This window comes from Stegodyphus dumicola, chromosome X1, assembly GCF_044657685.1.
Source record: "Stegodyphus dumicola isolate Sdum_Otavi_A_Nest chromosome X1, ASM4465768v1".
In the NCBI taxonomy this organism is placed as follows: Eukaryota; Metazoa; Arthropoda; class Arachnida; order Araneae; family Eresidae; genus Stegodyphus; species Stegodyphus dumicola.
The window spans coordinates 179,869,639-179,893,870 of NC_140780.1; the positions used below are offsets into that span (position 1 = coordinate 179,869,639).

The 24,232-nt window shown below is 32.7% G+C and overlaps 1 protein-coding gene across 1 annotated transcript in view; it reads right to left on the bottom strand.

Moving 5' to 3' along the window:
• The window catches only part of pps (protein partner of snf), a 176,053-nt gene that overhangs the window by 148,769 nt on the left and 3,052 nt on the right, over positions 1-24,232 (bottom strand). Inside the window, exon 2 of the mRNA XM_085807651.1 lies at positions 20,617-20,722. Coding sequence (XP_085663777.1) covers positions 20,617-20,719 — 103 coding nt within the window. The 5' untranslated portion in view covers positions 20,720-20,722. The remainder of the gene's footprint in view (positions 1-20,616; positions 20,723-24,232) is intronic.

Genomic DNA, 24,232 nt, shown 5'->3' on the forward strand with positions numbered 1-24,232 from the left:
TATAGAAAAAATGTCATAAACTATATATGTAACCTAAAAGGGAATAAAGTCAGAAAATGAAAGAAGCTGTCAAATGTTACAGAATATAGAACTCACTCAAGTAGGCTTTCATGAAACCTGGAAGCTAAAGTAAATCCATTTTGTTAATAAAAGAGATAAAAAAAACTATAAGACAGTCTAATCTAAATTAAAGGCAATATTAGATTTTAAACAACAATACCTAATTCAACTGTGATAAAAGACCACCAATAACAGTTTAGGTATAGCTTTATCAGGAAAAACAGGAGTACAGTGGTGAAAATAATTTTTACATTGATAACTGTATTTTAGCCAATTGTTTCTTGATGTAATTGAGTGTAATTTTGCTATATTTTAGTATTTTAATTAATAAACAGCTCTTTTTTAAATTCATTGCTGATATTGCATATATTTTTATTTTCTTTTGCTTGATTAATAATAATGTTGTTAGCAACAATTTTTCTGGAGATATTACAATTCCAATTACTGTATATTCCAGTGTATAACAAGCACTTATAATTTCAAGCTTCATTTTTTAATTTTACGTATTTCTGGAAGTTTGAGAAAAGTAGGACAAAATTTGGGGTAAGTATGAACTTTCGACACCTACAAATTCGCAGAATTAAAAGTTCTTTCTGCAGTCATTTGAAAGCATGAAGTGAACACTTGAAACTTTATTAAATCACATTTCCTTTAGTTGAAATACAGTTGATCTAGCATTCCTTTTAGTAGAAAATACAGCTCCTGCCAAATGAAAGAAACACAGTGCTGGTTTCAAATGTAATGTCATTCAGTTTGCAAAAGAAAACAGAAATCGTGCTGCAGCAAGGATGTTTGGTGTCGCTGAAAGCTCCACACAAGAGTGGAACAAAAATGAAATCACAATAATTAATATGCCAAAGAATAAACGTGCTTTGTGTAAAGGACTAATGAAATGCCCTATCCTAGAAGAATGTGCTGCAAAATGGGTCTTAGAAAGTCACAAGAATGGATTTATTGTTACAAGAAACAGCGTACGTTCATTTGCCTTTAAGCAGGCATAAAAGAATGCAAATAAAATTGAAAACTTAAAAACAACTTTGAGTTGGTGTAGTCAATTTATGGCATAAAATAATTTAGTTCTACGAGAAAAAAAAAGGTTTTAATCACATCATAAAGATTTGAACAAAAAATTGATAGGTTTCCAAAAGTATGTTACTGAGCTACGAAGGCAGAAAAATTATTTACTGTCATATATTCGAAATACGGATGAAACTCCAATAATGTTTGATATGATATTAGATAAAACGATAGATGTGAACAGAATAAAAATGGTTCACATAAAAACAACAGGTCATGAAAAATCTCACCTCACTGTAGTTCTTTCCTTCTTAGCAGAAGGTACAAAATTAAAACACACACTTATTTTTGAAAGAAAGACAATGCAGTTATGTATTTTCCCAAATGGTCTTTCATTCATGTTCACAAGAAAAGACAGTTGGACGAAAACGGTATGAAATTGTAGATGAGAAATGTTTGGCAAAAATGTCATGTTGCCTTAAAGAATCCAGAAAATCTTTTAGTTTCAGACATATTCAGATGAAGAATATAAAGAAATTATTGAAAACGTGTAACCCAGACATCGCACTTATTCCAGCAATATTAATGCCATTAGTTCAGAGTTTAGATGTGCGTAAAAATAAGCCATTCAAAGAAAATTTTAAATGACAGTGGAATACATAGATGATAGAAAGTGAAAAAGCATTTACAAAAGGATGCCAATTGCCTCATGCCAATCCAGAATCAGAGTGCAAAGAGATAATTAAAGCATGGCATGAATACACCCAACATAATTCAAAAGACACTTAAAAATTGAAGTATAACTAACAGTCTAGATGGAATGGACTATTTATCTATGGATTAGAGTAACAATTACGATTGTTAAGATGAAACAGAATTCAATGAGTGGCTAAAGATATAACAGAAGATGCATATGATCAACTTTTCATGTTATCTAATAATGAAAATCTCCAAGTGTCATTTATAAGGTATTTTCTTAGCATGCCGTCATAGTGTAGTGGTCAGCACACTAGGTGTGCATTCCAAAGGTCCGTGATTCAATTCCCGGAGAGGACATTGCTCATTTTTCATGTCTCCGGCTTAAAAATAACCTGTCTCTACACATTATTAGATCAAATCCTAAAGAAGGCATGTCTTTATAAAAATAATAATAATAATAATAATAATAAAATAAAAAAACAGCATTTTGGTACATGTAGAAATATAACTTTTGTATACTCGTCATTTTGTTATTTTTAAATTTATCATTTTTATATCTGGCATATAACACACATTCATAAATTTTTTATCTTACTTTTCTTATTAAAAGTGCTCGCTATATGCCTAAATATATGGTAATCAGTTTTAAATTATTAAAATTATTGCTAAAACTATTATTAATCAAACTAAAAGAATAAAAACTATTTGTAATAACAGCAATGAATTTACAAAAGAGCATAGTTTATATATTAAAATACTAAAAGACAGTGAAATTCCACATATGTTCATCAAAAAACAGCTAGCTAAAATACAGTTGTCAGTCTAAAAATTATTTCACCACCGAACTACTGTTTTTCATAATAACTTATATCTAAACCTTACAATATAGAATAAAATAATAATATAATCTTTTTGAATTTGTCTATGTTTTGTATACAAGTCTGAAATTTTTACACTGCTCATTTTGGCCTGTTGGACAGATAACGACACAAATTACTTTGATTGTTTTTCAACGATTATTTTTAAATTTTGAACTTTGTGTTTGTGTCAAACAGGCTACCTTATTTATTTACTTCTTTCATTGTATCAACCCTGCTATAATGATGCAGCAAAAGATGCAATTTTCCTATTTCCTTTCTGATTTTGGCATATTTTGCCCCCTATTTCTTGCAGTTTGCCACTGTGCTTCTATTCTTGGCTTTTGCATGCGGCTTATTCTGAATTGAATACAGGATGATTTTCAAATGTAGTTTTTATTTATTTATTTGCTTGCATTATTACCACCACTTTTTACTGCTATCAGTGTGCACCTGGATTAGGTTTTGAACTGTTTTTTACTTTGTACTTATTCATGTGTATGTATACATAATTCTCTTGTTTTCAATGATAAAATCTGCAATAAAAGTGCATGGTTTGCCTAAAATATAGCAATTACTGGATCAGGTCAGATTATTTTGAATATCATAAAGTACACAAGGGTTATCTGCTTAAGAGGAAGGATGTCATCAGTGGAGGAGTGGCTCATAGTCACATTACACTTGAGAAGAAACCACGAAAACCAATTATGCAGCCAGGGTGTTTGCCTTGATTCAAATTTCGGTTGAAGTACTGGCATTCAGCAATCTTAACCACTCAGAAACTGGTGTCCTATTATAGAATCAGAATTCTATAATTCTTAAGCATGTAATAAAGAAACACATTGAGACTGTTTTAAATGTTCAAAGTATTGTCCATCTCATTTTATTACACTACTTCAAAAAGGGCTTTACTTTAACTGGATCCTATACCTATGTACTTTATATACATACTTTTTCCTAATAAAGACTATGTCTTTGATGTCTGTCTTTTAGCTGGTTTAGATTTCTCTGTACAATTAAAGGCTTCTGCCATATATACACTTCCTAAATTTTAGATATTTCTGAAAAATTGAAATTTTTGAATATTTTTACAAAATTAATTAAATTTTAGAAAACATGATAAATTAACAAAAAACTTCAAAATAAAAAATTTTCATTTTTAGTGAAACATTGCATGATAAAATTCCTAGAAAACAAATTATTATTTAATGGCTGAAATACATAGCATTTATTAATTATAATTTACAATATTAGTCACATTAAATTCAAAATGGGAAAAACAATAATTTCATGAAGAATTTTTTGGAACTTAAAAATTAGCAACCTTTTTAGAAAACTGCAATAATATGAAGTCAAAAAAAAATCAGTGTCAGCAGCTGTTATTAAGAAATAATCATATTTATTTATTCTTCTTACTGTTGTAACCACTCCTGATTACCATATTTACTATGTTTAATATGAAGTTATTTGTGTGAATAAATAAATTATTTGATTCTTATGATATGTGCTGTCTTTATTTTTTCCATTTGCAGTTTCCTTTTCAGTGTCAACATATTTGATGCAGATCAACAACAAACATACAAAACAAAACAAACAAGTGACAACACAAAAAAAATGTGACAGAGATTATACCGATTGTCTTTTTGAATAATATTTGTTTTTAAATGCTTTTCAGATTTCATTCTACTTAAAAGCATAACTTTATTTCAGTATTATGCAGAACAAACATGGCCTTTCAATTTCAATGGCTTTTCAACACATACTTTCAATTGTTAGAGTTGACTTTAAGGTACCCCTTGTATTATCGCGAAATTGTTGTTTCATTTCCATGGCCAAGTTGTTGTATCATTTATGCTAACTTGAGTAGTTGAATGTTATGGAAACCCTATCATGATGCAATCATTTGCATTATTCTGGGAAATTTTGAATCATGGGATGTTTAGCAAGGGCTTTTTTGGTGTGTGTTGCTTAGGAAGTACATTGCTTGTTTCATTGTTTAGATGGTACAATGGCTGAATGTAGTAGGATTAATTTGAAGTTTCTGTATGATTTGGAACAAAAGGGGAAAAGTGCATTAATTGAGTGAATTAATTGTGTAAATGAAAGTTTACTTAGTAGCCATAGTCCGGAACTACGTAGTATATTTTTTACTCTTATTTTTGTGAATTTCTGTGGCGATGCCGATATATAGATTGTAGTTCAGATAATTTTAGGAAGTTTTTGGATGCTGTTAAGGAATTTTGTGTGCCATAGACTGAAGATGAACGAATTTCTAAATAAGGTAAGGGGATTTTTGCTTTGTGTAGTGTTAAATTACATAACAGGTTTTTCCTTTTTTGTGTTATTTTACTGTTTGGTTTAAAATGTAGTTGAGATTATGTATTTTTTGTTTGCCTCTAGAATTGGGTGCTCCTTTGACTTTTTAGTTTAAAATATATCGATGTGTACATGGAGAAACTCAAGGGAGTACGCAAAGCATAGTTTGTGCAACTTGGTGATTTTTTTTTAAGTGAAAATAGGTCGATGTGTACATGGATACCAAGTTTGTGCAATTTTTTTACTTGCGTAGCAGCAATTTTTGGGCCAAAAATCACCACTACGCAGGCCAAAATAAAAAGTCAAAGCATTGCACAAACTCGGTATCCATGTACCGCCAAAAATCGCCAAGGGGTACCCTAAAATATACTTTTACCCTTTCAATTTCAAGCCAGCATGCACTTTTCCAGCAGAGAACACTGAATGACTTCAAATTTTATCAACAACAACAGACTGTAAAATTTGAATTTTCAGCAATTTTAGATATATTGACTTCAAACAATGAAAACTATATGATATAAATAAGGAGTACATCCAAGTCCAAAAGAGGAGAAAACATTAACACATTTGCTGCTGTCCATACCTTAGTGTATGATATGGCATTACAGTTGAAGAGCCAATCAGGTGCTGGCATTGGAAAAACAATGCCTCATTGTTTGTTCTCCGGTTCAACTGAAATTGTGTTCTGAGTACATATGCTAGCACTGGCAGTGAAGGTTAGAAACTAATTGTAAATGTAGGTGGTTTCAAATCAAAGCAAAGTTTCATTTTTCAGATTATACACAAATGACGTTCTACATATAGCTTGTAACACTACCACTGCAACTACTACATTATAATAAATTCATTTGTAATAAATATATTTGTTTGTATATATATATTTGTTATTCGGCACAGCATTAACTCATACAGTTGCCAGATGTCCCGTGAGACTGGTCACCATAACAATATCATCGCAACTACATTATAATAAATTAATTTGTACTATATATATTTGTTTGTATATATATTTGTTATTCGGCACAGCATTAACTCATACAGTTGCCAGATGTCCCATGAGACTGGTCACCATAACAATATCATTGCAACTACATTATAATAAATTAATTTGTATTATATATATATATTTGTTTGTATATATATTTGTTATTCAGCTCAGCATTAACTCATACAGTTGCTAGATGTCCCGTGAGACTGGTCACCAAACACGTTCCAAATGTCGAGTTAACCCTTTCCGGTATACTACCTTTTAAAGTTGGAATTTTGACCAAAAAAAAGGTAGGCAGTCTAATCAGGTAGAATTTTGTGAAGACAGCACTTATCGTTTTAAGTCCGTGGGTGTGCCCGAAGCAGGCACACTGAATGAAAAGACTGCTCAAACGAACATTGCTGGGAAGCACGTAAAAGAGTAAGAGATTTTGCCTACAATTCAAAAACACTTGTAGAGACATTAGGATTTATTTGGAAGCAAGAGAGATGAAAAATTAGTAACGTCTTTGCCGGGAATCGAAGCACGGACCTCTGGAATACTAGCCCAGCGTGCAGAACCACTACACCATGAAGGCATGCTACAAAAGTGGAAGAAATACCTTATATATTCCCCTTTTTAAAGGGCGACTGGAGTTTTTAGGGAACCCAATCGTCAAATCCTGAGTGTGGAGAAACCTCATCCAACACCCTTTTAGTTTGGGCGCCATTGTAGAGACATTAGGATTTTTTTTTTTTTTTTTTTTTTTTTTGGAAGCAAAAGCATGATGAAAAATGAGCAACACCTTTGCCGGGAATCAAACCACGGACCTCTGGAATACAGGCCCAACGTGTTGACCACTACACCATGAAGGCACGCTAGGAAAGTGGGAGAATACCTTATACACTAAATTCCGAATACTATAACAGATTTAGCATTACCCAGGGTGTGCCATACGCTAGCCTGCTACTCTACACCTCCCTAAAAAAGTTCTTCTTGGCTATATGATGATTACATGCGGATGAATGAAAAAAAAAATAATTTGGTTATATGATATTTACATTATTTACATTTCATATGTACACTTTCCATCTATTTTTTTTCACGGTGGTACTTTTCAAAGAAAGTGACACCACCTCTAAAAAAGCACAACCCAATATTGCATGTTTCGCACATGTACCGGGATCTGTGTCAGATTCACTATCTAAAAGCAATTCATGTAGCACTATGGTCAGCCCTCTCTGATCCATTTGGAAAATAATTAAAAATCAAAAAAATAAATAAATAAACTAATATTATATCTGCAATTTGAAATTATAAACATCTACAACTCAAAACTATTAAACATAGCACTAACAAAACTTCTTTGAACAAAAGCGTAAGGGAAAAAAACTGCTCTAGTGAAAAACTAAATAGCTAACTGATAAAATTACCCAACCTTCAGAAAATCACCCCAACAATTTGTTAGCAGATTACCAAACCTCTCCTCCCCCCCAAAAAAAAGAGAAAAACAGGAAATGAAACACAGACGTGGGCCCACCTTTTAGTCTTGTCCCAGTCTCTCAGTGAGCCCACTCTGGACACACCTGATGTTTGCTGTTCAATTTTAGGCAAGATTTCCAGGTGAAAATTTAAAACTAATATAGAATAAGGAGATTAGCATACAGCTAAGAAAATAACATAGAAATTTCTTTTCAAACAATTCCTTTTATACCCTAAAAAAAAAATCTGAAGATTTCTCTGAAAAATGAGGGTCTTTAAAAACTAAACATGTCTAAAATATATGGACTGGTTTGTCTTGGGCTGCCATCTACTATAAATAAAGAAGGTTCAGAGGAACCTATAGTAACCTAAAAATCCTTTTTCACTCAATATTTCTGTGCATACAGAAAGAAGTTTTTTTTTTTTTTTTTTTTTTTTTTTTTTTGCGCTGCAAAGGGTTAAATCAGCGTGATCCAGGAGTGGTCAAACACACCTGCTTTTCACAGCCCAAACAAGGTCTGCTGGAGAGAGATTTGGCAATCATACCAGTCAGAGAAGTGTAGGAGAAGCATAAAGGCAAGCAGTAGAAAGGAATGCTGTGAAGCAGTCAGCATTGCTCTGTTGAAATGCAAGTCTAGGGGTCTGTGAAAGGGACAGCAACACTATGGGGCATAGAATGTCGCTGATAAATTGCTGTGCTGAAAAGGTGTCATGGATAACAAACAAAGGGATCCAACTATCAAAGGAAATGGCACTCTATTACAACTCTTGGTTGTCAGGTCATGTGGCAGACAATGGTCAGGTATCTTATCATGGTCCAGGACATCTCCGGGAACATTTTTGCTGGTCATCGGGGCTAAGTTCAAAGTGAGGCTCATCATTGAAAACAATTCTATTCCAGCCTGTGACACCTCCCAGGTTGAATGCACCTGGCACCATTGCAAATGTGTCTGACGGAGTGCAGTGGAGAGGGACAGTCAGCATAATGGTTTCCATGACCTCAGCCCCATTTGCTTAATCACCTATCAATGGTCACTGGTATCCCAATTACACATCGCATCACTGATAAGAACACATCAGGGGCTGTGTGAGCCAATCAGTGATCCCTCTGTCCTCATATTCCGTCACTGCTCTCGTTCGACCGCTGCTTTCTTGATGCTTTGCACAGTCATTATTCACTTATTCCTGCCAACATCATCAAATGGTAGCATTGCTGTGACCCAAATGTCTAGTCATCCTCCAATTTGGAAACCTCACTTTGTTTAGTCCAATTGCAAGTCTCAAATAGTGATATCTGCTCATACTGCTCGCGAATCTGCCTGCCAGGTATTGAGACCGTCAATATGGGTCGAAAAAACCACATTTCCATGGAAATTATGCCTAAACCTCTGTCTTATACACCACCCAGATGCTCCACTGCAATACATTGGAGTTCTAGCTAATCAAACACTGGCCACCAAATGTTAATTCTTTGCATATTCTAAGGCCGCAGTAGCCAACTGGTGGTCCATGAAAAATTTCTGATGGTCCGCAGAAAAATTACAACATAATTTATGCATTTTTTACGGATATTTTTCACTCATTAATTATTTTCTTTAATTCTTTTATGGTTTTCAGATTCAAATAAAATAGATAACAGACGCATAATGAGTGAGAAAAATGAAGCGAATATTTTGAATATCTTTAATAAAACTACAGATAGAATAACTAATGAAAATAGTATTACTTCATTTAACAGAGAGATGATCAATGAATCAAAGCATCCACATTTCTCGTCATGGTCAGACAGCATTAGAAAGAACCTTCAAACTGGAGGTGCAAAGAAAAAAAAAATAACAAAATAACAAGAAAATGTGATTCAGTCTAATTGAAATTTGGATTTATTTCAGAACCCAGTAGTTAGCTGAATCAACGGCTTTTTAGTATTATCTGTTCTCAGAGTTTATCTAATGCTGCCCTGAAACCTTCAAAACTCTATAGACACTTAAAATCAAAACACCCAGATTTAGCTAAGAAACCACTTGAATATTTTATTTTCAAAAAATGTGTGAAATATGCAAAAATAAGTAGGTACCTTAAAAATATGGTTGTTTAAGATAAGTCCCTATCAAAGGCTTTCTATCTATAGCACTTCAAATACAGAAAAACAAAAGGCCATAATTGAGCGGAGAAGAATTATTCAAGCCTTGCATACTGCAAGCCTGTGAAGAGGTTTGGGGAAAAAAAGCTGTACAGAAACTGAAAGTAATAAGTCTGCTAACACTGTTAAAGCCCAAAATTGAAGAAATGACTAAACATGATTGGACATCCCTCAGGAGTTGTTGCCAAGATGAAAAATGTAGTCACCCAGACTTTCTGTCTACACACTGCATTACAGATAATGAGCATCTTGTGGTGAAAAAAAAATGTCCCCAGAACTACTCCAAATATTACCAGATGTTATTAGTATCACAACTGAAATTCGACATAAAGTGCATAAGTCTCGATTACTTGAAACACTTTGTGAAGATATGGGTTCTCATTCACTCACCTTCTTCACACTGAGGTGAGATGGCTTTAGAGGGCAAAATACTGGCATGACTGTTCGTCCTGCACAAAGAAATCAAATTATTTTTCAGCAGCAAAATAATCCGGAATTTCAAGAACACTTGTCCGACGATTTGAGTGGGTAGCCAAGCTTGCATACCTGGCAGATGATTTTCCTCTGTTAACCGAACTAAACATATGCAAGGACAACTTAAAAGCATGTGTTTACAGTAATAGTAAAATACGAGTAGATGCTTTTAAAAAAATATCACTGTGGCAAATGCTGTAGAAGGAAATCTACAAATGCTTATAAATTTTAATGAAAATATGGGAGAAAACAATCTCAACAAGCAAGTGGTATCCACTTATTCAACAGCACTTCCAGTCACTGACGGACTATTTTTGCTTTTATTACCTAAAGTCGGAAGATCCTAGGCATGGAAATATGAGGATAATAGAGATTCATTTTCAGCAAACACTGAAGATAGCAAATTAAGGATGAATGAAAAAGAAATCCAGATAGATATGGCTTGCAAGATAGTTTAAGAACTAAATTCTGGTCATCTTTAAAGATTTCATTATTGCCTTTCTATAAAAAATAAATACCCATCATTGAGTGGAAAAGCTATAAAAATTTTAATTTAATTTTCAGCAATATATTTGTGCGAAAAGACATTTTCTTCTATAACAACTGTTAAAGTTAGACTGCTCATAAAATGTGTACTAGATGGATAAAGGGCTGTTTTTAATGGCTTAGTTCAAAGGTAGTTTAAATCCACTTTATATAGTTCAGGAACTATCAGAGAGACTAAATATTCCAAAAAGTGCAGTACACAATCATTTGAAGAAAACTGGATGTGTAAGCTGCATACTTGCCAACCTATGACACTCAAAAATCAGGAGATTTTTCACAATGTTAAAAAAACTTTTTAAATGATAAAAATATGGTTTTTAATAATGAATATGAATTAACATTAAATATTAACTAATTCTTAAATGCAAGCAACACAAAAATACCTTACACATAAAAAAAAACATTTTTATTACTTGCATCGTTTAAGGAAGAAAAAAAAAGACACTTTAATCAGTTATCGTACAAAGTTATAAACAGTGGCAGATTTTGCTTTCTTTAAGAAAGAAACTTCCTAATTTTGTTCACAACAATTGCCACGTAGGCCTGCTTTCGCTAATAAAAGTTTTTCTAATGTGTCATCACTAATATTAGATCTAAATTTAGTCCTCGTTTACCCAACAACACTGAAAATCTTCTCACACTCTGCATTACTATGGGGAACTGTCAAGATGGCCAACTCAATTCTAGACAGTTCACAATATTTTAAAATTACATCAGCACCTTTCAGTTTTCCAATTAAACTCCACTGGGTGTCAATCCTAGCTGATTTTATAACTTCATTCAAGTTTTCTAATTGTAAACTGCTGTTATGCAGCTGTTGGAACTGTTTCAATTTTTCCTTCCTTTTAGAACTCCTTTCAAGATAATAATAAATATCAACAATGTGTTCATCCACATTTATTGGTAAAGAAGCTGCCCCTTTTTCAGCTGCTAAATTTAAGAGGTGACAGGTGCACCTCATAATCTGTAAATCTGAATTTTCCTTTCTTAAGATGCCTGCAACACCAGTCTTCAAGCCTACCAATACTGGTGCATTATCGGCACCAAGTGCTAAGCAATTATCCAGAGGGCCTGCATTTTCTTTTAAAGTTTAATAATTAGCTGTGGTATATTAAAGCCTGTCAAATGTCCTTCTAAAGTGGGGACAGAAAGTAAACTGCACTCAATTTCTGAAGACTCTGGATTAAAAAAAGAAACAACAATTGGATACAGTTTTGAATCGGTATTATTGCTTCCATCCGTAGAGAGGCAGAACGGAGCTGTTTTAGTGCAATCAATAACTGAAGATTTATTTTTCAAACCCATTTCTTTAACAATTGCACCTGTTTTGGTTCTTGCACTTGAGTATTTCTTAGCAATTTCACTATCGGGAAACATTTTTCCAAATAAAGCTGCAGCGTGATCCGATGCATTCAGTGGCAGGTTGTGCTCCAGAAAAAGAGACAACAGACATTCTGCATTAATAACTTTTTGGTCCTTTGTTTCTGAAGAAAAACTTAATTTTTCATTTTTTTAAAAAACAACTCATGTTATCCTTGTGTTCGCACATGTTTGAGAACATCCGCCCTTCCACATTGTGAAATCGAAAAATCGCAATGACAGGCAGTACACATCGCAAATTTATTACATTTCCTTGAGGAAATAATGGAAGGAAAGTCAACTGTGTATGATTTTTGAAACGTACACGAGTATTTCACCTTTCTCGCAGACATAACAAAAGATGATAATTTCTAAAACTATTTCCCGAAGGCACGTGCACTCACACAACTCAGGACAAATTGAAAGAAATAACTAAAGAACATCCAAATAACAGCTTGCCTGTCCTCATTGGCTAATATATGCCAGCTGACACGCAGTGGAGTTCGATGCCCATTGGAGAACTGGAGAACGCCGTTTCTGGGATACGTATAATGCTCTCACTCACAAAGCATAAGTTATCTGATTCGCAAGGTTTTGTTTTAGATATAATCTAGAGAAAATTCAATTGCTTTCAGATGTTCAAAATCACTTTTGTTCATATAACAAAGTATTAAGCCAAGTTCCATAAAAATCGTGAGAAATTTTAAGAATAAGAAAAAATCGGGAGAAATATATTGTAAATCGGGTTGGCGGGAGATCGGTCGAAAATCGGGAGAGTGGTAACTCTGAAGCTGTTCTGATGTACGGGTAATCTGATACTTTAACAGAACAGAATATGCTTGCTCAAATTTCAGCATGTGATTCTTTACCGGAAAGAAATATGCTCTTTTTTTAAATGGCTCATTACTGAAGTTGAGAAGTGGATGCTATACAGTGATGTTAAATGAAAAAGATTATGGGGTAAAACCTCCTTTAGTAACACTAAGACAGAGGTTGCATCCCAAAAAGGAAATGCTTTGTGTACGGTGGGACTACAAAGGAATAGCATACTTTGAATTATTTCCACCAAATTAGACAATATATTTAGAAAAATACTGTTTTCAAATGGCAGTTTTAAAAGCAGAAACTGAAGCAATACACTCAGACCCAACTATCAAGATGTCTTCCATCATGACAATACTCAGCCTCCATTTCAACAAACATCAGACAAAGACTTATTGCGAATAGCTTGGATGTTTTGTGTCACTTTGAAGTGAGAAATTCACATTCTCATATTAAGCAGTCAGGCAGATTAAATTATGGGATTGTTTTACTACATGATATTGTGCCACAGATCACAAGATGCAATAAAGAAATCCTGGATAATTTACGCTGATAAATTCTGCAGCATCACCCTACTTCCTTGAATAACTAAGATATGATTTCCATAGCTCTGCACTTTTAAGAAAGTTTTTAAAAGATTACATAGTCCAATTAGACACTAAAGTTCAAGCAACCATAGTTTTTTCTCTATTATGTATTTCTCTATTAAATTTCTCTGTTATGTAGAATGTATACACACATTTGTACCACAATGGGATATATTACTGAGCATAGGAGGTGATTTACGATGTTCAGCAAATTTATCATTTTATTATATAGACTACAATCCTTTTATGATGACTAATGACACAATATATACTATTTAGATTTCATTTTGTATTTTGGTTGAGGAGTTGAATCCAGGTTATCCTAAAGGTTACAGACAAACTTAAAGAATATGGTAATTTTACGACAGGAAGTGATAATCTCTGAACTAGTCCTTTGTGAGTAGAAGCCTTTGATTATCAAACCCCAAGAAACTATACTGTAAGAATGACTGCACCGTAAAAAGAGGCACTAAAATAGGTACGAGTGAACTGAGATTCTCAGCTGGCTATGACCTCTAAGCACATGAATAAGAAGCAAATAAAATGATGATATTCAAATACATAAAACGGTGACATCCCCATATTAAAGCGTTATCACATTAGCTGTTTGTTGCCGGAACAAAACGTTTGCAGCAACAGTTCTGAGAAACGGCCTTTGGCGAAATAGGGTTACCATCTTCACTTGGTAAACAGGCTGAAAGCCAAACAAGAATCACTTATCACTCAGATTGGCGAAAGCGATGTTTCCTTTCAAGTGACATTCGCTTCTTTGTGTTGTTTTGTATCGCTCACACGCTTTTCGTTTTAAACTTTATTGTTAGTAATGGAAGATAATAGAAAGGTGATTGCTATCAAGTTAATCACTTTGATCTCCACTCTGGCACTTCATGTAACAGATAAACACACTTCTGGTTATAGCAATCAATTACATCAGTAATAGCCAAATTCTGTATACACTAAGAATAGTTTAAAAACATGTGCTGGATAAGTCTATTTATCACACATCGCTTATGTGTATTTTCTGTTGTCTGCATTTCAATGAAAATTTGATGGCTCACTGGAAAATTTGTGACCTGGTGAAAGCATTTTCTGACTAACTTTATGGCTCATAATTACTGTTCTATCCATTCAAACAAACAGACAAAAAAAAAAAAAAAAAAAAAAGGACCTTCTATGACAAAAATCTATATGGCTGATATTTACCTCCTCACAGCCAGCAGATACTATTCAGCAAAATGAAGATCAAATAAAGCATATGAATACATAAGCAATCAAACATGTGCGAGTTGTTTACTGTCCCATTGAACACTCGGTAATATACCTAAAACACATTAATTATACCAACTCTAGAAATTAGGTGTTCACATCATGAGTTTGTTGTATGGTTTGGTTTATTGAGATTACAGCAAAGCACACTAGGGCTATCTGCCTAAGGGAAGGGATGCCTTCGTGGAGGACTTTCTAAGGGAAACTGGCTCGTATACACATTACACATGGGGAAAACCACGAAAGCGCCCATGCAGCCAGCCCGTTCGCAGAATTCGAACCTCGGACCGAACTACCAGTGTTCAGCGACTTGACCTCTCGGCCGCTGATGGGCTCAGTTTGTTTTATGTGATTACCGCAAAGCCTCGAGGGATAACAACAGGAGGGATCCCTTTGTAGAAGATTTTTTAAAACTGGCTCGTATACCAGTTACAAATGGGGCAAACCAAGGAAACGTCATGTAGCCAGCCCGTTTGCGGCATTCTAACCTGAGACAGAACTACCAGTGTTCAACGATGCTTCGGCCACTAGTAGGCCTGTGCACTTAATTGGAAAGTGCATTTCATTATGTAAACAGACATGAAGGTGATAATCAGTTGTGCACTGTTTTAAGTAATCAAATGTTATAAATGCACAGCTGTTACATTTTGGTTGATCTTTGGATTATGGTACCTTGGCGACTTTTTGGCGAAAAGTTGGCGGCCAACTCTGCTACAGCAACCCTCTATTTTTTTTTCCGCCACCATTTTGTCTTCACGAAGTAAAGACATGTTTCTTTTCTTTTTATTTACTGAATACTTTTTCCAACAATCTACTAGCCAAATTACACTTATACTAGAAATTTTATCTAACAAAACTGCTTAATCATGACAAATATTCACTGCAAAATTGGGAAAAAGTGCACAATCACAAACTCCTTGCGCGTTTTTCACAATAACACATACACATAAACCACGTACACGTCGACTTATTTTTACTTAAAAAAAATCCCAGAATTGCACAAAAATGGCATTGCGCACACTCTTCACTACATCCACGTACACTGCTTTTTTCTCATAAATTAGAAAAATTTCACGAAAATGCATGACAATTTTCCGAATCTTTAAACCCGGTAAAAAGAACATATGTGAAATTACCTTATCGCGAAAAAGTATATACCCTTTCCAAATATGAACATTAATAATCCACGTATAAAATAAATAAAATATCTAAAAATTTTTACCTCTAAATTATCTATTATATTATAAACGTCACCAACGAATTCATACCGCAAACATTACAAATACTTAGTGTCAAATATTTAAATTATTTCCATGCACGTTTACTTCAACTAAAATATATACCAAATTCCTACAAACATAAAATTCACAAAATAACTATCACTTAATTAAAATATCACTAAACCATGTACACGTCGACTTATTTTTACTTAAAAAAAATCATCCCAGAATTGCACAAAAATGGCATTGTGCACACTCTTCACTATATCCATGTACACTGCTTTTTTCTCATAAATTAGAAAAATTTCACGAAAATGCATGAAAATACTCAACGTATACTACTCAAACATATTCCAAAATACTACAAACATATAACTCACAAAATCATGATCATTAAATTAAAATATAATTAAATTAAAAAACACTACTTAAAATATAAATAAGCACATACATTAAATTAATAAAAATTAGATTACAATCCTAATTACTTTAAACTAAATCATTGCTAATAACAATTTTCCAATAATACCACATTAATTTATTTACTCCTTACATTTAGAACAATGCATAAAAATAATATCCTCAAATGATTAAAAATACTAACTTACCTAATCTTCTTCAGAATCTTCATTACGTCGCTGCAGTACTACTGCTAATTTCTAAATCCTAAATCCAATAGTCAACTGGAAGTCTATTCACCAAGTAATAAGAAATTAATAAAATTTCACCTATACTCAAACTACTTTCAGCAAACCACGTACCCTTCCTTACACTCCTTTTCACAAAATGTCCATTTTCACCACATTTCTTGCACCGCCATTTAAACTTGTAATACCCTTCCTTTTACACAATCTCAACTTATTATTATTATTAGATAAACGCATTAAAAATTTAGAATTCATTTTACATAGCACCATGCAATCCGAAAATTAATCAACACTATTTCACACAACACACAATGAAGCTTTTCCAAATTAACCCCCTTTTCCGATTAAAGAACTGTAATTCGTCCATTAATGTCACGTTTCACACAACACAGAATATAGCTAAATACGAAATTTCCAGATTTCCCCCTTTTCCGATTAAACAACTTTAACAACCGATTAACAACGATTAAACAACGATTAAACAACGATTATTCATCCATTAATGTCACATTACATATCTCAGGATCTCTCATTTCCCTCACACAAAATAATGCGTAATCGGAACTGAGTGCTTCTCACATTATTACCAAAGTCCTAGGTAGTAACCTTTATCGCCTCCAAAATGTCGCCAAACTACCAGTTACCATATTCCAAAGATCAGCCAACGGGTCATTCAAAAGAATATATATAGTTATACATAGTATAATACTATGTATATAGTGTATATACTATGTATGTACACACATAGTATATAGTGTATAGTCTATATACATAGACGTTCTTTGGATCATTTTTGGTGTTGGCAATAATTTTCAAAATCGCGCCAAGGCTGCACCGTATACTAGGATTTTACCTTTTTTGCGATTGGGTAATTTCATATATGTTCTTTTTACCGGTTTAAAGATTCAGAAAATTGTCACGTATTTTCGTGAAATTTTTCTAATTTATGAGAAAAAAGCAGTGTACATGGATATAGTGAAGAGTGTGCGCAATGCCATTTTTGTGTAATTCTGGGATGTTTTTTTAAGTAAAAATAAGTCGATGTGTACATGGTTTATGTGTATGTGTTATTTTGAAAAACGCGTAAGGAGTATGGCATTGTGCACTTTTTCCCAATTTTGCAGTGAATATTTGTCATGAATAAGCAGTTTTGTTAGATAAAATTTGTAATTCAGTTAGTAGATTGTTGGAAGAAGTGTTCAGTAGATAAAAAGAAAAGAAACATGTCTTTACTTCGTGAAGACAAAATGGCGACGGAAAAAAAAATAGAGGGTTGCTGTAGGAGAGTTGGTCGCCAAATTTTCGCCAAAAAATCGCCAAGTTACCATAATGTAAAGATCAACCGACCCGTTTACTACTCATCGTATATGTCCCGTTTTTACTGCTTATCATAAAGTCGCCAAATCCCGTGTGCACCGGATACTAGGATTAAACCGCGAAAAAGTATATACCCTTTCCAAATATGAACATTTCCACATATAAAATAAATAAAATATCCAAAAACTTTTACCTCTAAATCATCTATTATATCATAAACGTCACCAACGAATTCATACCACGAGCATAACAAATACTTAGTGTCAAATATTTAAATTATTTCCATGCACGTTTATTTCAACTAAAACGTATACCAAATTCCTACAAACATAAAATTCACAAAATAACTATCATTTAATTAAAATATCACTAAACCATGTACACGTCGACTTATTTTTACTTAAAAAAAAATCCCAGAATTGCACAAAAATGGCATCGTGCACACTCTTCACCATATCCATGTACACTCCTTTTTTCTCATAAATTAGAAAAATTTCACGAAAATGCATGACAATTTTCTGAATCTTTAAACCTGTTAAAAAGAACATATATGAAATTACCTAATAACGAAAAAGTATATACCCTTTCCAAATATGAACATTTCCACGTATAAAATAAATAAAATATCCAAAAACTTTTACCTCTAAATTATCTATTATATTATAAACGTCACCAACGAATTCATACCGCAAACATTACAAGTACTTTGTGTCAAATATTTAAATTACTTCCATGCACGTTTACTTCAACTAAAACGTATACCAAATTCCTACAAACATAAAATTACTTTACTTCCACCTTACATTTAGAACAATGCATAAAAATAATATCCTCAAATAATTAAAAATACTAACTTACCTAATCTTCTTCAGAATCTTGATTACATGTCCGATAAACTTTTCTTATTTCATCCACTAAATAAAAAGCAAGCGTATGTGCGCCTGTTTCAGGATCTTTAAAATCATACTTATAGTTCACAGCAAGGTACCAGGTAAAATAAATAACTTAATAAAACATCTTTACTTCTATCTCGCACAACCTTAAAGAAACACCTATTACTACCCCTTTCAATCCCACTAAATACCCATTTCGAATTCACTTTAGTTAGGGCCATGGGATCCAAAAATTAACGAACACTGTTTCACACAACACAGAATAAAGCCAAATACAAAATTTCCAGATTTTTTCCCGATTCCCCCCTTTTCCGATTAAAGAACCGTAATTCGTCCATTAATATCACATGACACATCCCATGATCTCTCATTTCCCTCACACAAAATAATGCGTAATCGGAACTGAGTACTTACTGTTCACATTATTACCAAAGTCCCAGGTAGTAACCTTTATCGCCTCCAAAATGTCGCCAAACTACCAGTTACCATATTCTAAAGATCAGCCGAAAAGAGCTTATACTGGATATCTACTAAATTCACCAAATATATTGCCAGATGATGACAGACAACTGAAAATGTTTTAATTTCTCAAGCATCTATTTCTCCCTAGCTTCTAACTACTTCAGTTATTCACATTACTTCAATTCTCAGTTGGGGAGGATTATCCCCTGATGGGAATTTCATAGTTTCAGGAGGAAATTCAGTCAGCCTTTTATTTACCTGTTAAGTATTTTTAGTTTATGAATATAAAAAATCATTCATTATTATTGTTATTTATCCTATCAATTATTATTTTGTTTTAGTTATAAATACAAAACTTTTATTCAAGCTTTGGTATTTATCAATATTTTCTATACTTTTGCTTGTTTAACTTATAAAACATATTAAAAATAATATACATGTTTTTTTTTTTTTATTATTTTTTATTTTTTATTTTTTATTTTCCGGAAGAAAGAGGAGAAATGATCATCTAGCAATGGTGAAAGGGGTGCAATGGCTTCAAAAAAGATTGTGAACCACTAATGTTTGATGCTGATAACAACAAGTTCACTTCCACATAATAGTTCTATACAAAAGCTCAATTTCTACTCTTCCGAAAGGTAACAGCCTTGTTTCAGTAGTATTTTAGTGCTTTTTCTGTCGGCAGTGGTGCCATTTAATGCTAAATATAGCGTGAAATCTAAATAGATAGCACATATGACATACAAAGCTTCATAAAAAGAATATTTTATGTACAATAAATATAATATGTATAGGATGTGTAATTACTATCATTGCTCAATTGTTCAAGATGCGATACAGGCTATCATATTTGGTACACATTCGGCGACTTGTGCCCCATTAACCAAAAGAACAGAATTAAAATTTTATATCCTTAGTGCCACAATTAAAGAGATTTCCTCTCCAATTTCTACAGCATCCAGTGCTCCTGCTATCAATTTACAATTGCAATGCTCATGGCCTTCTGCATTCTGTTTACAATAACACTACTTAAAAATTATTATAATTTGTCACAGCAGAGCAGATATTTCCAGGATATACTTGCTGAAAATTACTCAGCTTGGATGTAAGGTTTTTTTGAGCTAGTGCTGTAATAGTTTTGTTCAAAAATGCATAAGAATTCAGGATCCAAAGCAAACTTAAAATTATAGTTTTTGCATTTGTATCTAGACTATTTTGCTGGCAACTCTGCTAATTTAAGAGAAGAAATGGCAAAATACTCAAAAAGATCAAACAGAATGAAAGTTACTTGCAGAAAAATTACACATCAATGGGCAAACAGCAAATTACGGCCATAAGGTTGAATTAAAGACAATATAATTTGAAAAACCTCTTGCATAGACAAATTTTAGAATGTGAAAGATTGCTAATATTTCCGTCTCTACACAGCCACATTTTTACATACCACATTTTTTATCAATGCAAATTTTAAACAAAATTACTTACCAATGATACTTCTCACCACTTCTCCAGCGTCATCGAGATTTTGGATTTCATCTTTCTTTCTAACATACTCTGTTTCAGTTGGCACTTTTTTTTCACAATCCATATTCTATAATTTTAGAAAATACAAATAAATAGAAATGACTTGCTAAATATTTAAAAAAAAAATATTACTATTCAAATAACATCAAGAAAATATCAAACATAAACATCACATCATTTTCATATGGGTATTTCCATAAATAGTTTTGTACTTATATTATTAATGAAATCTCTAATTTCAATTAAATAAAAAAACACAACATTTTATTATAAGGTACAGTATCTGTTTTAATCTGGTTTTCAACATTAAAGTTTACTTCAGAATTTCCTAATACTCATAATGCACTGAAAACAGTCTGGTGGAATTCAGCAAAAGCTTTTTTAAGCCAATATTACATAATTTCTATGCTGAAGAATTGTACAGTAAATCCCTACAAAAAAATTGTTCATATGTGAGCAGAAATTGTAAACAAAGAAACCATCAAATTTTTGTTTAAACCAGTCAATGTGGCATGCAATTACCTTGAACTGTCATATAGCAAATGCAATGTTTTTCTACACAGTTATTCATACTATTAGATAAATCAACAGCCACTCCTTCAGAAAGACTGATCTAAGTAAAATGAATGGTAGTTTGTAACTCAGTATCTATAAAGCATCCCAAACATGCTCAATACCAGATAATATCCAATGAATATATATCGTCAACCCATTTATAGTTACTATCCTCTAAATTCAAAACGCATCTATTATATCAGCTTCATGAGATCAGACATTATTACTCATGAGGAAATATAGGTTGAAAGACTTCATGAAAAGTCTAAAATATGGATGGAGAACTTTATCTCCATACTCTAGCTAGTCACTGATCCTCTATCAGAAATATACAGTTTAACATGAAATTTAATATAAAATAAAAAATTTAATTAATCAAGGTTTAAAAAAAATAGCCTTAAAAGAGCTTTATAGTAATATTTTGTCTTTCATCTGCTTTTTCACCTTTACACTACTAGCATATCATATGATATGCTTCAATTTCTCTCCATGGGCCAACTATGATCTGAATTACGATATCCCATTTGCACTGAACTAAGGTTCATAGCTATAACCTACCACTGCAGTTCAGACCTCATTCTTATAGCTAAACTTCAAGTAATATCAATCTTAACCCCCCTGTTCCAAATTATTAACTGTATTTACCTATGGTCAAAAAATTTAGTCATTCATCACTATCTAATTTTTAGTATTTTAAATTAAAATGAAATCATTTACTTTCTCCTTTATTTATTTATTTTTTTTTCTCCCATTATAAATTTTAAACAGTTACCTGAAAAGAGTCAATTATCCTTTTCCTCCAATCAATCACTAGCTATTAAAAATGAAAACTATTCCAACAATCCCCCTTGTCACCCTTAGTAACACTTCCTCTGCTTCTTATTGAAATCGCTATCTTAATCACTCATTCTATCACTTCTATTTGAAAATTGTAAAACTCCATACTAAAATCACTCAAATGCTGGGTTAGAACTTAACCCAGGCATCCAAAACTGAGCCCTCATTTGCTCAAATACTTAAAAAGTAAAAAAAAAAAAAACAACTTTGGAGACTAAATTTAAAAAATACTATGAGAATATCCACAAGTTTATTCAAAAAGCACTTTAAAACAGACTAAAACTTTTCAGAATATTTTGGAAATTCCTGAAAATATCGGCACTTTTCTGTTAGGAACATTCCACTCAGTACTTTTTAGGTTGTGGCATTATCTCCTCAATGTCAGAAAGTACCATTTTGGTTTGGCTTTTCTGTATTTATAATCATCGCTTGAACAGCTACGCTTTTTATTTAATTCATGGTTGCCCTTTTTTGTAATACTGCAATCAATTTCGTGATTTGGGATCTGTGAAGAGATGAACAAGCAACTATAGTTATTTCTTCAAGAAAAAGGCATCCTTCACAAAGAAAACTTGTGTTTGAATAACTACCTCTTGAAATTAAAGCATGATGTGAAACCGAAATGACCATAAAGCTTTGGAATAAAATTATGTAGTAATATAGAAGCAAGAAATCAAAATGAAGTTTCTACCAGATTCCTAAAAGCTTCATGAAAATAATTCGCAATGCATTAACTAAAAGCAGACACTTTGGCTATAAGCCCCTTTAAAAGTTTTAGAGACTTCATGAAAACTGAAATTTTAAGAGTTTTTAAAAATTACAAAAACATAATTTTTAAAAGAAAATATAATAAGTACAACAAACAATTTCTAAGCTAATTAAAAAAATAAATAAAACATCAGTTTTAATAAATATTACAAAAATTACAGGTTAGAGTAAATTTAAGGGTGGCCCTTGTATTACGGTGAAGTTGTTGTTTCATTTATTGCCAAGTTGTTTCATTTATAGTAACCTGAGTAGTAGAATGTTATGGAAACCCTATTATGACGTAATTGGTTGCGTGATTGCGGTGAATTTGAATGATGGGAAAAGATTTCTAAGAGCTTGTGTTGGTTAGGAAGTTCTTTGCTGTTTTGTAGTTTAGACCGGGGTTTCTTAAACTGTGAGTTGCAGGACCTGCAGCAGGTAGTCGCAAAAAATTTTAGCAATTTTGATATTTCTTTAACTTATTATAATAATTTTACAATTACCAAATATTTTTACACAATGTACCTGAAAATAGATAAAGATAAGACAATACAGACAAAGAAAAAAAACAAAAACATTTCGATGCATTCTTTTTATAATATAAACGTTCATTTTCCTTGCTTTGCATGTGACGCTGTCATTTTGTCTGTTACTTATTTAAAATTTTCACATTGTTCTATGTCTTAAAATTAGAAATTAAAGATAAAGACCTAATATTGACGGTTTCCCTCATGCGTGTGTCAGATTTGCACAATACTCATGGGGGCTACAAACTTTTTGTAAATATTATGGAGTCCTGGGGGGGTCGCAAAAAAATCTCAGTGATAAAAGGGGTCACGGTTGAAAAAAGTTTAAGAAACCCTGGTTTAGACAGTAAAATGGCTGAATGTGGTAAGATTAATTTGAAGTTTCTGTACGATTTGGAATTAAAGGGGGAAAGAGCATTAACTGACTGGTGTGTAAATAAATGAAAGGTTTACTTAGTAGCCATTATAAGTGTCCTGCATGTAGGAAGGAAATGCATTATGATCGAACGTCGGAGGATATTTTTGACTCTTTGTGGAATTTACATGGTGATGCCAGTTCAAATTCAGATAATTTAAGGAAGTTTTTGGATGCTGTTAAATATTTTTTTCCTGACTTATGACAGGAAAATTTCTAAATAAAGTAAATGGATATTTCCTTTGTGTAGTGCTAAGATGAATTTCCCTTTTTATGTTATTTGATTGTTCGATTTAAAATGTAGTTTATTGAGATTATATATTTTTTGTTGGCTGCTCCTTTGACTTTTTAAGTGAAAATAGATTGATGTGTACATGGACAACATCAAGGGAGTGCACAATGCCAAAGTTGTGCAATTCAAAATTGATGATACGCAAAGCCAAAATAACAAGTCAGAGAATTGCGCAAACTCTATATCCATGTACCACCAAAAATT